The sequence below is a fragment of the Geotrypetes seraphini genome, chromosome 14 (genome assembly GCF_902459505.1).
Source record: "Geotrypetes seraphini chromosome 14, aGeoSer1.1, whole genome shotgun sequence".
Lineage (NCBI taxonomy): Eukaryota > Metazoa > Chordata > Amphibia > Gymnophiona > Dermophiidae > Geotrypetes > Geotrypetes seraphini.
Window position 1 is genome coordinate 44977148 of NC_047097.1, and position 22548 is coordinate 44999695.

The following is a 22548-nucleotide window of genomic DNA, read 5'->3' on the forward strand; positions in this document are numbered from 1 at the left end:
CCGATGGGGGTCGGTGATCGGCAACAGCCGATCACACTTGGTGCACTTTTTAAACCCCGACAAGGGCCGGGACATGAAATCCAAAAAGAGACCACGACCAATCGAGGTCACGTGGCCATGGCAACCCGGGAGCCCCCGGAAGCCGAAACACGAAGTCAAATTTTTTTTATTTTTTTTTTAACGAAGAAAAATAGAACAAGAGAAAAAAAACGCACAGCGACTCCGAAGAAAACAACAAAGCCGTGGTGCTAGAAGGCAGTCAACACGGAGAAACACTAGAACAGGGCTTCTGGCTCCGCGGAAACTACAGAACTGAGGACCACGAGGTGGGGATGCGCCCTCTAGTGGAGTGGGAAGGCATGCACATGCGTGGTGCAGCACAGCAAGCTTGAAACTTCAAGTTTGCTTGAAAAGCTGTCCGCGTCAGGGCTCCGTGGATGACGTCACCCACCTGTGAGAATATGCTGCCTGCTTGTCCTGGGATAAAGAAGAAAACAGCCAAGGAAGAATATTAAAAAAAAATGTAAAAAGTCTTATTTATTCAATAGCATAAAATATGAACACAGGATAATGAACTAGATTTGGATTTAGCTTAAGCCCATGTCTTAGCAGCATCTTCCTCAGACATCATTGTGCTGATCACCTCCCCTCAGACTCTCTTTGGTTTCATCACATACTGTTTGGTTAATCAGGGGAACTGAACATTATCCCGACCCCTTCCCCTGCTTGCCAGCTGTTTACATGTCCTCAGCTTGTCAGGGTGAGGTCAACTGCTTCCTTCCAGTGGCCAGGCTAGCTTTTCCTTTATCATAGGGTGAAAAAGTTGTTCTGCCTGATTTGGGGTGTTCTTTTCAAGCACCTGGTGCTCAAAGTGGACTGGATAGGCTTTATCATTGCACTTGTCTTGAAGATGTTAATGGAGTGACAAGAAATAAAATTGATTGCTTGAACTGAAATGTTTTGAACAACATGCTATTTTACTTTTTATGTTGACCGTGCAGTTAGATATTTCTTGAATTTCTATTTTATATTTATATTAAAGGCTCTGGTAGAAACCCATTTACAAAGTATGTATTCTTCCCAATTAATATTTCCAAATTAATAAAGTCTCTTTGCTTATTTGTAAATGGGTTTCTACCAGAGCCTTTAATTCAGTAGCATAATTAAATGAAATAACTATTTCTGAAGTTTATAGGGCGGGGATGGAGGGGATTCCTGGTGGGAACGGGTAGGATTCCTCACGGGGACGGGTGGGATTTCTGTCCCCGCGCAACTCTCTAATTCAAATTAGGATCACACACACCGATTTAACCATTTAAAATAAGTTCTTGTCTACTCCCAAATCACAAAGATAGCATCAGTGTAGTGTTTCCAGAGTAGAAAGTGGCTATAATATTCTGATATAAATATTTCTTAATAAAATGCCACATTTAACACACACACATACACACACACACACACAATGGTAGGTACTATCTTAGCCCCCCTTTGCGGTCCCTTTGATTTGCATATAAAATTTCTGTCAAATTGAAAATAGTTCTTGTTTAATGCTATCAATGGCCAATTGTGTCAACAACATAGGATAAATGAAGTTGATCCAAGTGATATTGAATAATATCAACTGTAGCTTGCTATGGAATGTTAGTATATAATGCAGTAATATCCATAGTAACTAACATAGCATATGAAGGAATTTCATGGTATTGTCCACGGCAATTGATCAAACTTGTAGTGTCTTACATAGAATGCAATTTTAGGAACTTAATCTTTGAGTTGTAAATCTATGAATTCAGAGTTGTTTAAAAAAAACAAAAAAAAACCACAAGCCAATCCCTGAAACTATTGGACAGCCAAAAGGGGCCACCTTGGATTTATGAATTCTTGGAATAAAGTAGACAACTGGTATTTTGGGGTACCTACTTCACAAAAATTTTGCATTGTCCCATCACTTAACTCCAGATTCAAGAGCTTGTAGCAATATATTTGATATCCAATCCATAAGGTCGTTAATTGGGTCATAATTAAGTTGGGGGGTTTTTTGTTGTTTTTTTTTTTAATATTGTCAGACAACTGATGTGCCTCTTATACATATGCTGAAGTGTCCATGACGGCCACTGTCCCCTTTATCAGCAGGGTGGATAATGTTGGTGTCTTGTTAAACTTTTAAGAACTTCCCTTTGTGAATAAGACTTATGGTTTTCAACAAATTGTTCAAAAGCTTTGTGGCCCCAGAGGGCACCAAGTGGATTTTCCTTATAAAAATGGATGTGTTCACTGTCCTGCATTGTATCTTGGGGAAAAAAGTTTAACTTACAGACATGTATCCAAAGAATCATACTTGTGGGCAAAGGATTTCAAATCTCCGGGTAAAACTTATGTGGTTTGGATCCAGAAGCATCACATATATAGTCACCCCTCATTTAGACAGCATCTGATCACCTTCTGAAGTGTCACTAGATGTCTGTGCATAGTGTTTTACCCTATTCACAACATGTGTTTCAGAGTATAAGAATTAACACACATTGGAATATATTACAACTTCATTCATGTTTCCATGAGCCACCATTTTGCCTTTTCAAGAGGATGAAATTTAAGACGACTGATCTGTTTCCGTCAGTGTCATCTTCCTCACCATATGGTAAGGGCAGACATATGTCGGCACTGCGTTAAGCTTGAACAAATGTCATTACCCTATTGGGTGGTTAAACAGTGAAGTTCTAACACACACAGTTGGGGTAGTATATCATGTCATAAGATCATTGCAGCAAAAGGATCTTGTTTGACATAAGGAGTGGGCCTCAGAGACCTGAATGTCAGGCAGTTGACTGCTAGATATATTTGCAGGTCGATGTCTCAATCATTGGCACAAAACCAAGTCAATGGTGCAATGATCTTATAAGGTGTGTTTTGGTTCTAACCTATTTGTTTGAACACCCGATATTGCATTTGTATTTTTGGTTTGTTATATATACATATTACAAACCAAAAATACAAATACAATATCTGGTATTCAAACAAATAGGCAGAACCAAAATACACCTTATAAGATCATTGCACCATTGCCCATGTTCAAAGCTGTATGTTGGTCATACTATCAGATCCATAAAGTCACAAACTGGTGAGCATTTGAGTCGCATTAACCATATCATGCACACTCCTCTGGTCCAACATTAGATCAAATGCCATCATAATTTGACTGACCTGTGGTTTTCAATGATAGAACTTCTCTTAAATATTCTACCAGATTGCCTCCCCGTTTATAGCACAGGGAGCAGTGATAGATTTACAAATTAAAAACCCTGCAACCTAATGGTCTCAATGAGATCAAATGGCAAGTGTTTTTGGTTTAATAACTGGTACCATAACTTTAAAAATGCCCGATTTTGAGTGGTAAAACCGACAGATCAGACATCACGGTAGCTATTTTAATAAGTACAGTGGCGGTTTTTTTGCCAGTTATATTGATTTGAGAAGATCATTTAACAGCTGACAGGTACTCTTGATTTTTTTTTTAACTTTGAGATTGTTAAGATGATTTTCATCAATATGAGGTTCCAATTCCCACAGAGGCCTTTTGTCAGAGTTTACAATACTTAATTTTGGGTCTCCTGAGGAAGGATTCAAAATGTGGTCCATGTTGGGATCTTGAAGCAAGTTAAGTTTTTGCTCAAGAGTTTATTTTGAACATTGAAGTTTACTGAAGTTCACTACACAAAGCTGTGCATGTAAAGCACAGTTACTTACCGTAACAGGTGTTATCCAGGGACAGCAGGCATATATTCTCACATGAGGGTGACGTCATCTACGGAGCCCCAGCGCGGACAGCTTTTCAAGCAAACTTGATTGAAGTTTCAAGTTTGCTACACTGCACCACGCATGTGCATGCCTTCCTGCCCACTAGAGGGCGCATCCCCACCTCGTGGTCCTCAGTTCCATAACCAGCAAAGAAGCCATCCCCGGGGAGGTGGGCGGGTTGTGAGAATATATGCCTGCTGTCCCTGGATAACACCTGTTACGATAAGTAACTGTGCTTTATCCCAGGACAAGCAGGCATGATATTCTCACATGTGGGTGACCTCCAAGCCAACCAAAAAAGGGCAGGTGGGAGGATGGCAATTTAGGAAAACAGGTTACGTAACACCGACTGGCTAAATCGGCCGTCGCTCCTGGACAAAGTGTCCAGACAGTAGTGTGAGGTGAACGTATGAACCGAAGACCAAGTGGCAGCTTTACATATGTCCTCCACAGGAGTAGACCGGAGGAAAGCAACAGAAGCTGCCATCGCCCGGACCTTATGCCCCGTGACTCGACCATGGAGCGTGAGACCAGCCTGAGCGTAACAAAAAGAAATACAAGCAGCCAGCCAGTTGGACAAGGTGCACTTGGAAACAGGATGTCCCAGCCTATTAGGATCAAAGGACAAAAATAATTGAGGAACCTTCCGATGAGACTTGGTACGTTGGAGATAAAAAGCCAACGCCCTCTTACAGTCCAGCGTGTGAAGCGCCGCCTCACCAGGATGAGAGTGGGGCTTCGGAAAGAACACCGGAAGGACAATAGACTGATTGAGGTGGAAATCAGACACAACTTTAGGTAGAAATTTTGGATGGGTGCGAAGAACCACCTTGTCATGATGGAACACAGTAAAGGGCGGGTCCGCAACCAAAGCCTGAAACTCATTGATTCGACGAGCAAACGTGAGCGCAAGTAAAAAGACCACCTTCCAAGTGAGAAACTTAGGAAGAGACTTGTCAATTGGCTCAAATGGAGGTTTCATCAGCTGAGCCAAGACCACGTTCAGATCCCAAACTACAGGAGGAGGTTTCAGAGGAGGATTAACATTAACTAAACCCCTCATGAAACGAACCACCAGAGGATGAAGAGAGAGAGAGAGAACGTCCCTCTAGATGCCGATGGAAAGCAGCAATAGCACTGAGATGCACCCGGATGGAAGTTGTCTTCAGCCCAGACTTGGACAAATGCAGCAAATATTCCAGAACCGAGGATACCGGAACCAACCTTGGTTCCAAATGGCGCGAGGCACACCAGGATGAAAATCTGGTCCACTTCTGGGAATAACAAAGCCGAGTCGAGACCTTGCGCGAGGCTTCCAACACCTCCCTGACTGCTGAAGTCAGGGGGAAGGAACCAAGCCGTCAGATGTAAAGACTGAAGATTGGGATGCAACAGCGAACCCCGACTCTGAGACAGCAGAGAGGGAAACACAGGCAGAAGTAGAGGCTCCCTGGCACTGAGTTGAAGGAGCAGGAAAAACCAGTGCTGACGAGGCCAACGTGGCGCTATGAGAATCATAGTGGCTCTGGATGACTTGAGGTGAACCAACGTCCTCAAGATCAGAGGAAAAGGAGGAAATGCATAAAAAAATCTCCCTCCCCAGTCGAGAAGGAAGGCATCTGCCTCGAGACGGTCTCGGGAGTAAATTCTTGAACAATAGAGGGGCAGTTTGTGAGTCTCCGGGGAGGCAAACAGATCCACCTGAGGCGTCCCCCAGTGGTCGAAGACCTAGCGCAGAACTCGGGAGTTGAGCGACCACTCGTGCGGCTGGAGAAGACGACTGAGTTTGTCGGCTAGACAATTTTTCTCTCCCTGAATGTAAACCGCCCGCAGGAAGATGTTCTGGGAGGTCGCCCATTCCCAAAGGCGCAAGGCTTCCCGGCACAGAGACCAAGAGCCCGTTCCCCCTTGTTTGTTTACATAATACATCGCCACTTGGTTGTCCGTCCGTACCAGGACCACCTGATTGCGCAGCAGGTGACCGAACTTTCGGGCTGCCAGAAAAATGGCACGAAGCTCCAACACATTGATGTGACAACGACGGTCCTCCGCCGACCATAGCGTTTGAGTCTGCAGACCGTCGAGGTGAGCCCCCAACGCGTACTCCGAAGAGTCCGTGGTCAGGACCTTGCGATGATGAGAGGCACGTGAAAGAGCAAACCCCCGGAAAGATTGGAAGAGTTGGTCCACCAACGGAGCGACCGTCTCAAGGAAGGAGTGACCGTTACAGGAAGGGAGAGCGGGTCTCGATCCTGGCGCCACTGGGAGGCCAAGATCCACTGAGGGAGTCTCAGACGCAATCGGGCAAACGGCGTGACATGCACTGTCGAAGCCATATGGCCGAGTAGAATCATTAGCCGGTGTGCAGAGACGGAGCGCTGCATCAGAATCTGAAGGGCCAGGCGAAGCAGAGCCTCCAGTCTCGATGAGGGCAGGAATGCACGAAGGCGAACCGTGTCCAGCACGGCCCCGATAAACTGAAGGGATTGAGCCGGGCACAACTGCGATTTGGGAAAATTTACCTCGAACCCCAGACGTTGAAGGAAGATGATAGTCTGTCGGGTCGCTGAGATAACCCTCTCCCGGGATGAAGCCTTGATCAGCCAATCGTCCAGGTAGGGGAAGACCTGCAGCCCCTGGGATCGTAGGGCAGCCGCGACCACCACCATACACTTTGTAAAGACCCGAGGAGACGAGGCCAGCCCGAAGGGGAGGACTCGATATTGGAGGTGCAACTCCCCCACCTGGAACCGTAAGTATTGGCGAAAGGCGGGATGCACCGGAACATGCATATATGCTTCCTTCAGGTCCAGGGAGCACATCCAGTCCCCCGAGTCTAGTAGAGGGTACAGGACTGGAAGGGACAACATACGGAACTTCTCCCGGACAAGGAACTTGTTGAGCCTCCGGAGGTCCAGAATGGGGCGTAAGTCCCCGGTCTTCTTCGGGACCAAAAAGTAACGGGAGTAAAACCCCCGTCCCCTTTGGTTCGGGGGCACATGCTCCACCGCCCGAAGGCCCAACAAGGACCTGGCCTCGGACAGGAGAAGAGGAAGCTGGTCTCGGCAGCAAAGAGAAGTCCCCGGCGGATGTTCCGGTGGCATGGACAAGAAATTCAGCGAGTAGCCCTCGGAGATTATTCGGAGCACCCAAGCGTCCGACGTGATCTCGGCCCATGCTGGGAGAAAGGCCTGCAATCGGCCCCCGATAGGAAGGGGGTCCTTTGACAATGCGGAGGGGGCCCGCCCCCAACCGCACATCATGTCAAAAAGACGGAGCGGGTTTAGACGCTCCTTGCGCCTGAGGCTTTGGTTGGGACGCCCTGCCCTGCTGCTGGGGACGTCGGGGCGGAGGCCTGGAGAAGGACGGCGTCGACTTCTGCGGGTACCGCCGCGGAGGAGGTCTAAACGGCTTCTGCGGCAGAGGCCGGGGTTTGGGACGGACCAACGAGGCAATAGAGCGCTCGTGCTCAGACAAACGCTTGGTCGCCGCCTCCAAGGACTCATCAAACAGCTCTGAGCCAACACAAGGAAGATTGGCCAGACGTTCTTGTAAGTTCGGGTCCATCTCCAGGGTACGGAGCCATGCCAGGCGGCGCATGGCCACCGCGAAGGCTGACACGCGAGAGGCGAGCTCAAACGCGTCATACACCGCATGGAAGAGGTAGAGACACAGTTGGGACAAATTGGACATAAAAGCCCCAAAATCCTCTCTATGGGAATCTGGCATGACTCCATAATACCTCGGCAACGACTTCACCATCTGTCTCAAATAAGACGAGAAGGTGAATGCGTAATTCAGGACCCTGGTCGCCATCAAAGAGTTAGAATAGAGGCGACGACCAAACTTGTCCAAGGTCCGTCCCTCCCGTCCGGGGGGAACAGCCGCCGAGACCCTGGAAGGCTGCAACTTCTTCAAAGCCGACTCCACCAGTAGGGACTGGTGGGACAGCTGTGCCTTATCAAAGCCCTTGCACGGAACCATGCAATATTTGGACTCCATCTTAGAAGGCACCGCTGTGACTGTAAGAGGGGAGTCAAGGTTCCTCAAAAAGGTCTGGTTAAGAACCTTATTGAGAGGTAGCCGAGGCGTTTCTCGAGGAGGGGAGGGCAAATCCTGCTCCTCCAAAAACTCCTTCGTGTACTTTGATCCTGCTCCCAGATCAAGGTCCAAAGCCCTTCCCATATCAAGAATGAACCTTGAGAAAGAGGAGGGCTTCGAAGGCGGAGAGGGAGATCGAGACGAGCGCCTCGCCAAGAAGGAAGGAGAAGCCTCACGGCTCCTTCCCCGTGCCAGACCCCGAGCCCCAAGAAGCCGCATCAAGCGATCTGGACGGGGTCGGGGACCGCCCACGCCCTGAGGAACCCCTTCGGGAAGTCCCCGGGGTATGGGGCACCGAGGCACGCCCCTTTCGTCTTGGCGAAGAGTCCCTCAAGCACTCAACCTCAGACGAACGCAAAAGCCTCGGGTTATCGAGGCGCAGTTCGGAGACCCGCAGGGTCTCGGCCCGGTCGGCGAGGAGCGACCGTGTCGTCGAGGAGAAGCCCGGTGGCGTTTGGGCTTCCTCGACCGACGCTTCGCCCGAGGCCTACCCGAGGGCGAGGAACCCTGGGAGGACCTCGACGAGGACAAAGAGGAAGAGATCCTCCGCACCCGCCGCACCTTGTCCCGAGGCCGCACACTCCACTCAGGCTGGTCAACCGAGGTCAAGATCGGGACCGAGGCCGAAACCCGCCCCGGGCCCGAAGTCGAGGGCACCGAGACCGAGGTCACCGACGCCGGGGCAGCCGAGGCCGAAGCCTGCTGAAAGTGCGTGAGGGCCCCGGACAGCTCTGAGGCAATGAGAGCCCGGAGCAAGTCCTGAAAGACGGGAACCCCCATCATAGTCGGCAGGTCCGGGGCTGTCGGGTGCTCCCTCGAGGGCGACCTCGGTACCGAGTATTCCCGCGGGGCACCCGACTTCGGCGCTCGGGGCGGGGCCGAGGACGACCCACCCGCCCCCGCCGAGGAGCTCGAGGATGGCTTCTTCGAGGCTGAAACTGAAGCAGGAAGTGAGGACTTACCCTTCGCCGATTTCGGGGTCGAAGACACTGGCTTCGACGCCGGGGGCTCCCGGGGCGAGGACGAAGGAGTCGAGGCCGAGGTCAAGGCCGGGGCCGAAGCCGAGGCCAACGTCGAGGCCTTCTCCGCCGCGGGGTCAACTGCAAAGAGCTCCGCCATGCGAGCCTGACGGCGGCAGAGAGCTCTCCGTTGAAAAGTGGAGCACCGGGAACAGGTGTCGGAGGGGTGCTCAGGGCCCAGGCAACGCAAGCACCACTGGTGAGGATCGGTAATCGACAGGAGCCGATCGCACCGGGTGCACTTTTTAAAGCCCGTCACAGGACGGGACATGGGCCCAAAAACCGGCCGAGAACAAGCGAGGTCCCGCGGCCGCGGCTACCGGGAGCCCCCGGAGCCAAACAAAAAAGACTTTTTTTTTTTTTTGACGAAAACTGAAAGAAATAAAAAGAACAAAAGAGAAAAACACAGCGACCGAGTCAAAAAAGGAACACAGCCGCGGTGACAGAAGGCAAAACTAAGAGCACAATTTCCACAGGGCTTCTGGCTCCGCGGAAGAGAATGAACTGAGGACCACGAGGTGGGGATGCGCCCTCTAGTGGGCAGGAAGGCATGCACATGCGTGGTGCAGTGTAGCAAACTTGAAACTTCAATCAAGTTTGTTTGAAAAGCTGTCCGCGCTGGGGCTCCGTAGATGACGTCACCCTCATGTGAGAATATCATGCCTGCTTGTCCTGGGATAATATTTATTTACAATATATGTGATTGGGCGGTGAGGCCAAATATGGGGCATAGTCTCCAAGTGGTTTCTAGGTCTGAGCATAAAACGTTCTCAGATGTGTCTTTTTGAAAAACATACAAAGTGAGTGTGTAAGGGAGTTCAGCATTTTTTCTTTTTTAATTAGCGATACTTATATTCGAAGTAGCAGCCCTGTTAAAGAGCTAGGAAAACTGGCTTCTAATTGCTCACTTTTAGAAACTGAAAATTGGAAAACAAACAAATTGCTTTAGCTTGTTTAAAGCATCACATCCTTAATTATGGAACTTTAAAGTATAGCCATACTTCCAGATTCCGGAGATAAACATATATGTCCTTCACATATTCACTACACAGCTGAGGGTTGTTGCCGTCTCCTACATCAATATCCTCCACATTAAGTAGTGTACCAGAGAAGGCTTGGCATAGCTCCTCCTCTTTCATAGATACATCCATAGGAGCTGGTGACGGAACCTAAAGTTTAAGCAAAAAAAAAAAAAAAAAGGTTTGTCCTATCCTATTCATTGGACCCATTAGAAAAGGACTGACTAAAACAAGTCTCAGAATGACAGTAAAGGAATTAAAAGTAACCCATGCAGTAATGATATCCAGCCTGTGACCAGTGTAGCCAGGACCCTAAAGGAGGGGATTTAGATACCAGAGGCCCAGCTATGAAGTTAGAAGATGGAAAAGCGCTCTGAACGCAGCTAAGGACACACTGCAAACTTTCTGAAGCCGCAACACAAACTCAGTGCTGCAGCTGAAGGACATCTGAAAATGCACAGACATTGATGTCATCACATCAACATCCAAACATTTGCAGAACCTGCTATGACTGTGCTGCTGGGTGGTTGCTAGAGGAAGACAGGCCCTGGCAGACTGCCTACAGGATGTGCCTCGTTGCAAGGGGCACATCCTGCAAGCAGTCAGCTGGTGCCAGTGCCTTTTCTGGCACATCTGGAATCTCACTGCGGCACAGAGTTTGCAATACACTGCACTAGAGGGAGAACTAAACTTCTACGCTCTTAATGAAATTAATGTTAAAGTTTGTTATAGCCAGCTAACAAAAATGGATGTCATGCTGTGCTTGGAAGACAGAGGTTATCACTTTAGACCAGTGTTGCAAACTTTCCAGCAGGCGGCATACTAAACAAAGTACCCCGGCCGGAAGGCACCCGGAAGTGCACAGTCAACGCGCTGACATTATGCGCATGCGTGACATCATTGCATTGACATCCGCACATGGGTGTAGGGATGAGGGGAGGTACAGAGAGGAGAAGAGTCATCCGCACCGGCTGCCTGCCTTCAGGACGTACCTCTCACTGCGACAGGCATGTCTTGAAGGTAGGCAGCCAACGCAGATGACTCTGCACACCAGTGTGTTGCGGCACACCTGAAATTTCAGGAGGCACAGTGGTGGTTACTTTGTGGCTACTACAATGTGCACTGCACACAACTTAAAAAAAAAAGTCTGCATCTGTTTAGAATGAGCAACTATTTCTGTACTAGAGACAAGTTAGAACATGCTGATTTTCTACCTGCCCCAGAGTTGCTAGAAAGGCACTTCCAAAATGCAAAAATTTGACAAAGACTTTGGCCATCAGCAAGTGCTTTTCAGTTCAGCTAGGACACTACTGGAACATGAGCTTGCTAGGTAATAAGTACAAGTTATGTCCACATATCTCATGGGATTTCCTAGTTCACAAGCCCTGCTTCTATAATGCGATCAGACATAGCAAGATGAAGTTTCTCATGTGTGCCACTAAACAAGCAACAGTTTGATAGCTCAGCTATTAAAGGTGATATGTTCTTACCTGCTAATTTTCTTTAGTCCCTCCAGACCAGCACAAAAAACTGATGGGTTATAATGCACCTTGACCAGCAGATGGAGACAAACTTTTGGCTATAGTATAAATGGGCTGTGCAGTCCCAAATATAACCAGTCTGACAAATAGCCAAGCAGAACTAAGAAACTAAATAACTGAACTATAAAACAGCAACATCACTCCCAGAAGGAGAATAGCAACAGAGAAATACTGTTGGATATCTATTAGAACCAAGAACCTTCAAAAACACCCCACAGCTCACCAGATGAAACGCTGCTGTTCAACAACCCAGACAAGACACCCACAGGGGGGAGGGGGGGAAAAAGTACTCTTTGTGCAACACACTAAACTGGACGGGGTCTGTGCTGGTCTGGAGGAACTAAAAGAAAATTAGGTAATAACCTAATTCCTCCTTTATCATTCCTCCAGACTGGCACAGAAACTGATGGGACATACCAAAGCAGTACCCATCATAGGTGGGACCCCCTGAAGGGTTGCCATAATTACATGCTCACCGAACACCATGTCCCGACACACCTGAACATCCACACGGTAGTATCACACAAAGAAATGAAGACAAAACCACATCCTTATAGATGGAGGTGCAAGAGAAGATTCAGCCCAAGAAGCTGCCTGATCCCGAGTGGAATGAGCCTTGAGAAATTCCAAACAGGCTTCTTTTGAAGAACGTACACCAAAGTGATGCCTCCTTGATCCGGCACGCAATGGTAGCCTTGGAAGCACTGCCCTCTTTACAAGTATCCACTAAAAGAACAAAAATAAAGATGATCCGACTTCTGGAACTCGTGGGTCCTCTGAACAGAAAAGTGTGAAGGACCCTACAGACATCCAATTTGCGCAACTGTCTCTGCTCTAAAGAGCCCTCTCGACTACCCAAGACTGGGATGACCTCTGACTGGTTGACATGAAAGGGTGAGACTACCTATGGCAGAAAGGAGGGAACCGGCCACAACACAGTCCACTCCCTAGAGAACTCCAGGAAGGGAGGCCTACATGAAGACCTGCAGCTCGGACACACGTCTCACGAAGTAGTGGCCCACCAGGAAGACAGTGTAAGGTCCTTCAATGTGCAGGAGCCCAGAGGCTCAAAAGGACGATTCACGAGCACAGAAAGAACCAGATTGAGATCCCAGGCTGGAACTAAAGGACACACTGAAGGTCAGAGCAATTTTGCCACTCTCAAAAACTGAACCACATCTGGAAAAGAGGCCAAACGCCAACCATGCAAGCCACAAAACAGACAAAGCTGCAAGCTGAACCCGGAGGGAGGACCAGGCAAGGTCCCTGTCCAGGCCATCCTGCAAATACTCCAAGATGTGAGGCAAAGTATGAAGGGTAACCATGCCACATGCAGATCACCACTCCTCAGACACCAAACTCACATATATAAGCCTGAGGGTGGAAAGTCTCCAAGAACCCAAAGGGGTTGAGATCACCTATCTGAATAACCTCTACTTAGGTGTTCCCTTTCGAGAGCCAAGCTTACAAGAGAGACCCGGATCAAACATTGGAATGGGACCCCGAGTCAGAAGATTGAGCAAGAGGGATAACGGAAGAGGTTCCACTAAGAGAAGATGAACCAGATCTGCGTATCAAGGGCACCTGGGCCAATTCAGTGCCACCAGGATCATGCAGCCAGTGTGTGCTGAGCAATGCTAAGAAGGACATTGTCCACAATTAGCCAAGGGGGAAAACATACAGGAAGCTGTCCTTTGGCCAAGGCTGCATCAGAGCATCCAGCCTCTCGGCTTGGTAATCTCTGCACACTATGGCGCTTTGGCGTTGACACTTGTGGCCATCAGGTCCATGACCAGCCAGCCCCAGACATCCACAATCAACTCTAAGGCTGCAGGACAGAGACACCATTCACCGGGATCCAGCATGCATCAAATGAGGAAGCCTGCCTGAACATTCTGCACTCCCGCTATGTGGGAAGCCAAGATGTACAGAAGATGAGTCTCTGCCCAAGCCATGAACAGAGAAGCCTCCTGTGCCACCAGATGACTGTTGGCTCCCCCCTGACAACTGGCGTAAGCCATCGCTGTGGTATTGTCAGAGAGAACCCGAACTGATTTTCCCTTCAGCAACAACTGGATGGCTCTGGTCTCCAGAACATTGATAGACCAGGATGCCTCTTCTGGAGACCAGCTGTCCTGAGCAGAGTGATTGAAGACATTGAGCTCCCCAACCGATGAGACTGGCATCCATGAGATGCACCATCCACTAAGGCTGATCCAGACTCTCTCTCCCTGCACCAGAAGGGAAGAGCGCAGCCACCAGTGGAGACTGCGACAAACTAATCCTCGAAGAGGAATGGGAGAGTCCAGATTATGAGTCTGAGGCGACCACCACCAAAGAGCATATTGACGTGGGCACATGTGAGCCCGAGCCCACCGGACCATATCCAGGGAGGCCATCGACCCCAAAACCTGCAGAAAGTCCTTTGCCCGAGGACATCGACAATCCATCAGAAAACGAATCCATGACTGCAGCTTGAACACTTGGGCCTCCAGAAGTACGACTCTCCCCAAGCTGGTGTAGAAGAAAACCCCATTGTACTCCAAGTGCCGAGACGGAGTCAACCAGCTTTTGGAGAAGTTGACCACCCATCCCAGTGAGTGCAGAAACTCTACAACTTGAGTCGTAACCCAGGAGCTCTCAATGGATTGCACTCAAACCAACCAGTCTAGAAAAGGATGAATCAGAATGCCCTCCTTTTGCAAGTTGGCCACTGCCACCACCACCATAATCTTGGTGAAAGTCTATGGAGCAGTGGCCAGACCAAACGAAGCACACAAAACTGGATAGTGCTTTCCAAAAATTGTAAAGCAAAGGAATTGCTGATGGAAGGTCTGAATGGGAATATGCAGTTAGGCCTCCATCAGATCGAGAGAAGTCAGAAATTCCCCTGGCTGAATGGCAAGAATTACTAATCTCAGAACCTGGAGCACCATGTTGACCCCTTTCAGATCCAAAATGAACTGAAGAGACACCTTTCTTGGGCACCATGAAATAAACTGAATTCCTGCTGGTGCGAAACACCCCCCCCCCCCTCCGAGGCTACACTGGAAACACTGCTTTGAGGTCGAGCAACCTTTGCAGTGTCTGATGAAAAGCCCGCTTCTTCCAAGCTGCCTGACAAGGACAAGAGAGGAAATGATCTGGCAAGGGCTGGGAAAACTCCAGAGTATATCTGTCTCGAATCACTTCCAGGACCCACTGATCCGTTGTGATATCAGTCCATGCTTGGTTTAAAAACAAAACAACAACAAAAAACCCACCCCACCCAACCCAAACCAACCTCTTGCAACTAGGCTCCCACCGCCACCAGGGAAAGGGTCTACAAGGAGTCATTGGGCCGGGTGGGTGGCAGGGGGGCCTCTGGGAGTCATGACCGCACCAGCAGGCACCCCAAAAGGACTGCATGCGCTGAAAGAAAAAGCCCCTGGGAGAAAGAGCCGCTCTCTGATCAGAACTACCCATAAACATGCAAACGCCTCTGGGCAACGCCACCCTGTGAAGGCAGGCACAGATGGTCCTGAGGAAGATGGGCGCCTTAAGAGTGTCAAAGCATGAAGCAATTTGTCCAACTCCTCGCCAAACAGGAAAGATCCTCGAAACAGAAATTTACTAAGCTTAGTATTAGATGCGGCATCCGCCAACCAACCCCGAAGCCACAGGGTATATAGAGACCCATAGACAGCCAAAGCCTGCAACAGATCATACATGGCATCTGAGAAATAATAAGCACCTGAAGGGACACGTATCAAGTCCTTAGGCCATGTTTTCAGGCTGTAAAGCCAGACCCTGTTTGTCTTTCCCTCTTTGAAAATACTACAAGGACATGTATGTTTGAACAGAGATGTTGAAGTGAATTCAATTGTTTTGTTAAGCCGTATTTACAGACAGATTTAGATTAGAAGCTCTGCTGGTTAAGGCTTTTTCTGACCTTTTGGACTCCAGCCAGAGATAGAGGAAAATGCTGATGTCTTTAAAGTTTCATGTGACCTGTGTCCATATATGGTTTGTGTTTACGTCACATGCTGACAACATTGATTCATGTAAAAGATATAAAAGATGTGAAGATAAATGACCTGGAGGCAGGAACAAATTGCGAAGTTATTAAATTTGCGGATGACACCAAACTCTACCGCAGGGTTGATACCATGGAAGACTGCGAAGATCTGCAAAGGGACCTAACGACGCTAGAAGAATGGGCCAAAAAATGGCAAATGAACTTTAATGTAGGGAAATGCAAGGTCATGCATGTAGGGAAAAAGAACCCGATGTTCAGCTACAAAATGGGAGGATCACTGCTAGGGGTAAGTAACCTTGAAAGAGACCTGGGAGTGATGGTGGACACGTCTTTAAAGGCGTCAGCACAGTGCGCCACAGCCTCAAGAAAAGCAAACAAAATGTTGGGTATCATTAAGAAGGGTATCACGACCAGGACAAAGGAGGTCATCCTGCCACTGTATCGTGCAATGGTGCGACCGCATCTGGAGTACTGTGTCCAATATTGGTCGCCGTACCTCAAAAAGGACATGGCGGTACTTGAGGGAGTCCAGAGAAGAGCAACTAAACTGATAAGAGGTATGGAAAACCTCTCATATACTGACAGACTGAAAAAGCTGGGGCTGTTCTCCCTGGAAAAGCGGAGACTTAGAGGAGACATGATAGAAACCTTCAAGATCCTGAAGGGTATAGAAAAAGTAGACAGGGACAGATTTTTCAGATTATGGGGAACCACAAGTACAAGGGGGCACTCGGAAAAATTAAAAGGAGACAGGTTTAAAACAAATGCCAGAAAGTTCTTTTTCACCCAGAGGGTGGTGGACACATGGAACGCGCTTCCGGAGGCTGTGATAGGCCGGAGCACGTTACAAGGCTTCAAAGAAGGTTTGGATAGGTTCCTAGAAGATAAAGGAATTGAGGGGTACAGATAAGAGTAGCAGTAGGTTATAGGGATAGTCTGGGACCATTGCTCAGGCAATGGGCCTGATGGGCCGCCGCGGGAGCGGACCGCTGGGCGAGATGGACCTCTGGTCTGCCTCAGCGGAGGCAACTTCTTATGTTCTTATGAAGCTCATAATAAAATTTGGATATGTTTGGAGATCATTTCTGGCCTCTACAATATGTCCCCAGATGCATCTGACTTCCAAATGGCAGAGAAAGTATGGGGCAGGAATTGGGACCTAATCCTTTTCAGTTGGGGGCACGTCCGCGATGGGCAGATGATATCACCAATATTTTGTGAGTATTTCTGAATTTTTTCTGTTCTTTAATACTCACTAGGTAGTGGTGACCTGTACCCACCCTTTATTTTAAGTTCAAGCTTTGGGTTCTATTATGGAGTTTTTTGGGAAAAATCTCGGGGTACTTTCGGTAAGCGCCCCTCGTGAATATAAGCAGCTGCCATTCTTTCGGGAAGAATGAAATTATTTCTAGAACCCCCCTGCCCACTCTGTCATTTGTAAGGTTAAAACTTTTATAGAGTATAAGATTTTATTGTCTCTTATTACTGTACCTCGCTTATAAGGTATGATAAGCAAATATTTTTGCATTGTTATATTGGTTTTTTAATGAGTCATAAGGTACTTAGGATACTCCTAGACAAATGAGACTTGTACGGCTGTGTGTGTATGACATTTTTTCCTTCAGCTCACATCTTTCTGTGTCACCAATGTTTAATACTGAGGTAGGAGATTTTAGGGCTGTTAGTGTTTTGGTAATTCTCATTGCACTTATGTTTCTTCCACCATTCCACCGGCAGCCAATGATTTTTTTTTTCTATCATTGTCCTAAAGAATGTTTTATTTTTGTCCCTGTTGGTGAGGCTTTTCAGCTCTTTTTTGCCTTCACCTTTAAGCAACAGTATACCTGGTGGAATGCCCCAGGGCTATGTTGACTCCATTGTCCTTTGGGCTATTCTACAGTCATGCACTGCCCCTCATGGTCCTATCCTTATTTTGTACATCTTTTTGTGTTCCATAATTCAGGAGACCTGTCAGGCTGATAGTTTGCACCTTTTATAATGGTTGTCTGTAAATCTGAAGTGAAATACCTGGGTTTTGTCCTGTCTCATGGTCAGAGGAAAATCTGCACTTTCCACACTGCTGCTGTTCTGGGTCTGCCCCGCCCAGCTACCAAGAAAGACATGCTTATTTTTCTTGCTATGATTGGTCACTGCCGCCAATGGATCTCTGCTTGTTCCTTCTATGACCAGATTCTGAGACAGACCCTGGTTTCTGAAATGACTGCTCTTATCAGATGGACTCATAAAATGTGCTTTGGTTTCTAGCTCAAGTCTGGGTTTTCCTGCTTATGCCCACATGTTTTATCTCTTTGTTTGGGACTATTGTAACACCATGAAGGGAGAACATGGCGGTAAGTTACGCTCTGTTGCCTTTTTTTTTTATAGTCACTCCTGTTCAAGTTCCCTGGCTGCATGTGCTATGGTGGTAGAGATGGTTACTCCTCTGACCCTTGGTCACCCCATTACCCTTCACACTTTTCACGATGTACAAGCCCTTCTTTTAAATGGGCTCCTGGGTCTCACGGGTGAACAGGATTCTCTTCCCTTCTAGTCCTTTGTTACCCCCCACTCTGAACTTGATGCCTGGCGTTTGGCAGGTGCCCAAAGCCACCCTTTTGGACGGATTTTGGTGCAAAGAGGGGAAACCCTGATACCAGCTGCTAGCTCTCCCTTATTCATTGCCCAATATCATGGTATTGGTTATCGTAGTGCTCACTCGACATTTTAACTTCTTGCTAGTGATATTTTCATTCTTGACCTTTTGCTCCTTGATACAGATATATATAGTTCGATAATTACAGCTGGCACGTTTGTGAATTGAAAACAAATTGGAAAATACAATTCCTTTCTATTGTTTTAGCTGAAATTAGGATGTTGCTAATTTAAAATGTTTTGTCCGGATTTATACATAGCCATCCCAGATCAGTTTTGGCACAGATATTTCTAATGTTTTCCAAGGGTCCTCTTTATCACTGCAGAGATAGAGACACTCCAAAGAGACATTAGCTTTATGCCTTTTTCCAAATATGAGATGGTTATGATATACATTATTTGTAGTTTTGTTTTTTTTATATCAATGTGTTTATTTGCAGAGTTAAATTCAGCCCTGCACACTTGACAGATGGAGTAATAGCTCCACGCTTAAAACTTTGTTTTGTCTGTGTCATGTCTACTTCTTTTAGTTTAGTGGGTACCCCAGGATACATAATATTGGCCATTTCTAGAGCTCTTTTTCCACTTCTTACTAGCCTAACTGCGCAATTTTCTTTTACTTATAGCTTTTATATTCTGAATATAGTTTAGTTAAAGGTTATATGTTTAAGAAAAAGTTTTACTTTATACAGCGTTTATTTCGTGGTGTTCCCTACATATGATCCATTCAATATACATTTCTGAATACATTCAGTACATCAGTATGGTCTCTCTGAAGTGCATAATAAGTTATATGCAGCACGATAAAAACATATCCTTTTGGATTGTTCAATTAAGAACCTTAAGTAACTGAGTATTGTCTCTCTTTTGCTATACTAAGTAAATGAATTGGTATTGTTACATGTTGCCACATTCAATACAGGCAACATGGTTTCTCTTGTTTTCTATCTCTTATTTGGATCACATTGGAGTACAGCTGCTGAATGATATTTGGAATGCTTTTCAAGCATTTCTTTTCAAGTATCTCTTTCTGTATGCACAGACATCTTGCTGCTCTCCCTTTGAGATTCTCACGGGATGACCTTTCCCCGCCCCATGGGTAGATTTTCCCTTGATACAGGAGGAATTCGTCCAAAAGCTAATTGAAATATTAGGGCTTGTTCAAAGAAACGTGTCTTGCACTTCTCCTTTCTCTCCACAGATTCCTACCCATTTTTTCCAGCCTGGTGATTGTCCAGAAGCTTTTCAAGCAGACGGATTTCCCCTTTGGCCTTCCCACTACTGTGATCGCTGTGACCAGGCCCGCTACACTCACTGAGGAGTTTCCTGTTTGGATCCACGCAAGTCACTTGAAGAGAGTTAACCTAAAACCCCAGAAGCAAGTCTTCCCTGCGCAGATTTCACCTCCTCCAGTGGAACAACATGATGATCTCATTGCAGCATTCTACCAACTTTATCATTCTCTTACTGGCACCGCTGCTGCTAGTTTTTCTCCCTGTATGGATCATTTTTAACTGGGTCTACAGGGATGATGTGTTTTGGGTCCACGACACTTTCTGCCCATACCCATCTGTAAATGACACTCCTGCTGTAAACAGCACCCCCCGGCATCTCTTTGCGAACACACGTTAAGCTGGACTACTCCCTCGCAAAGGCTGTCCTTCAATTGGAATCCACCTTCTCCTTTGAATATTGTGGACTGTTCATCAATTGATATCCCAAGGCTGTGCCATTGGTCCTCAGAGATTCCTAAAACTAAGGATATATATATATATAACATATATATATATATATATATGTTACTGACTCACGTTGGGGGATAAGTGTGCATTCTGGGGAGCGGTAGGGTGGAATATTGATACTGACTGGGCTTATAAACTAGAAAATACTCTGAAAAAGGTGGACCAAAAATGGTAAATCATTGCTTACTTGTATGACCTTTCATAAGGTTGGAAACTGTTATAGGAAAAGTGTTCCTGCACAAATTATTAAGTTTTCTCTTACTATTGACAACCCTAGACCTACTGATGAAAGTATGTACATTATGGACCTGTGGTTTAAGGGTGGGTCTAGCTATCCGACCCATCAGTTTTCTTACGGGATCTATCTACCTCCACTCATCCTCTTCCACCATTTTGTGGGGGCCCCAAAAATACTAACCCACTGGCCCCTACATTCAATAAACTTACTGATATGATGGCTATTGCCAATCCCACTTTTGAAGATACTGTGGCTGTTGAGGTAGGGTTGTCAGAACGTAACCTTTGGTTAGAATGGATGAAATTCACTGCTGATCAACATAATAAGAGTAATTGTTACATATGTGCTCAAGCTAGACCCCATCTAGGAACCATACCTCTGGACCTCCCTCCTGGTATCTAATCATGCTTTTTTGGGTTATTTACCAAAATCTCCTCTAATTTTACATATCCCCTTTGTGCACTGTGGTGTTCTAAATACCTTTTGCTGCCAGGACAGCAAAAGCTTGATATTGCCGTTACCATCTATAAAGGCAATTACACATGTCATGTTTCTAATCTGACACAGGGTAGTTTTGTAGGTAATTTACCCACAGGTTATTGTTCTGCCTTGGCTCATAGGTATGCCCCATTGTTGCTGCATCAGATTTGATATTTACTGGCTTTATGGAGACTTTTGGCTCCCTGTTAAGCTACCCAGCCAGTGGATAGGCCAGTGCACTTTAGCTAAGGTTACCATGCTTCTGCATATTCTTTCTGAAAGGCATCCTTCCTATTCACATGGTTTTTCCTCTTATTTGTCTTGATATAAATCTGATCACATGTATACATAGATGCTATAGGGGTCCCAGATGAATTTAAGGCCCGAGCTCAGGTTAAGGCTGGGTTTGAGTTCCTTATTCCCTTTATTACTATTAATAAGAATGTTGATCGGATTAGTTAAAATTATTATAATCAGCAACGCTTTGTGAACTACTCTAGGGACGCCTTGCAAGGTATTACTTATCAATTAGGCTCCACTTCTCAGATGGTTTTCAAAATCGTATAGCCCTAGATATGATTCTAGCTAAGAATTCTTTAAAATTCTTCCCAGTATTTTATGCTGTTGTACTTTTCTTTCTGACAATATAGGTCCTACTATGGACATTCAGAAATTAGTAGACCTCTTTGCTGAGCTCAAATGTAACTCTGATTTATCTAATTCTTGGGATCAGCACTTTAGTTGAATGCAGGGTTGGGTAAAAGACCTTTTTATTGTTATAATCTCTATTATTATCTGCACTCTTGTTTTTGACTGCTCATGTACTGTGTTATTCGTATTACAGCTCCTAAAAAAAACCCATCCTTGAGAGACATATCTAGAGTATCACTCCCTTCCAGCTCATGCTGTGTATTTATGACGTCATTTTCATGACGTAAGAGGGGATTGAAGGGACACGTATCAAGTCCTTAGGCCATGTTTTCAGGCTGTAAAGCCAGACCCTGTTTGTCTTTCCCTCTTTGAAAATACTACAAGGACATGTATGTTTGAACAGAGATGTTGTGAAGTGAATTCAATTGTTTTGTTAAGCCGTATTTACAGACAGATTTAGATTAGAAGCTCTGCTGGTTAAGGCTTTTTCTGACCTTTTGGACTCCAGCCAGAGATAGAGGAAAATGCTGATGTCTTTAAAGTTTCATGTGACCTGTATCCATATATGGTTTGTGTTTACGTCACATGCTGACATGCTGACAACACTGATTCATGTAAAAGATATAAAAGATGTGAAGCTCATAATAAAATTTGGATATGTTTGGAGATCATTTCTGGCCTCTACAATATGTCCCCAGATGCATCTGACTTCCAAATGGCAGAGAAAGTATAGGGCAGGAATTGGGACCTGCACCCAGCTCAATTTTAGCAACCTCGTGATCCACCAAGGACCAGTCAGACTCCTGGTCAAGAACTCACTCCAACCACTGGAAACGAGCTCAGGCTATCAGACTGCCACCTGGACTGCCAAGGCAGCTATAGTGGCAGAGAAAATAAAGGCGAAAGAGTTGGCGTTCGTGAAATATTAAAAAAACCCAATAATAATAATAATTTATTTTGTATACTGCCATACCCAGGGAGTTCTAGGCGGTTCACAACAGATAGATGAATTACAAACAGTGCGATTGAAAAAAGAATAACATAACAAGGCAATCGTAGGGTCAAACTAGTTTACATTAACAATTTAGGTGAGGGAAGGGCTAAATACAGAGCAAATACAGTGTGTACTGTAAGAGGATACAATTGAATTTATGAAAAGGGGGAACAAAGCATATTAGATGAAAGGGGGAGCAACAATCTTAGAAGGGTGGGGGGAAGAGGCGGAAAGGTAAAGGAAGAGGTGGGAAGCGTTGAGGAGGGGGAAGGGGAGCGTTAAGGAATTGGTCTGTTGC

General features: G+C 46.4%; 1 protein-coding gene across 2 annotated transcripts in view; it reads right to left on the bottom strand.

The window, feature by feature from the left end:
- Positions 1-22548, bottom strand: part of CCNB2 (cyclin B2) — a 70697-nt gene that overhangs the window by 16983 nt on the left and 31166 nt on the right. For both annotated transcript variants that reach the window (XM_033920900.1, XM_033920901.1), the window contains exon 4: positions 9917-10084. In XM_033920900.1, coding sequence (XP_033776791.1) covers positions 9917-10084 — 168 coding nt within the window. The remainder of the gene's footprint in view (positions 1-9916; positions 10085-22548) is intronic.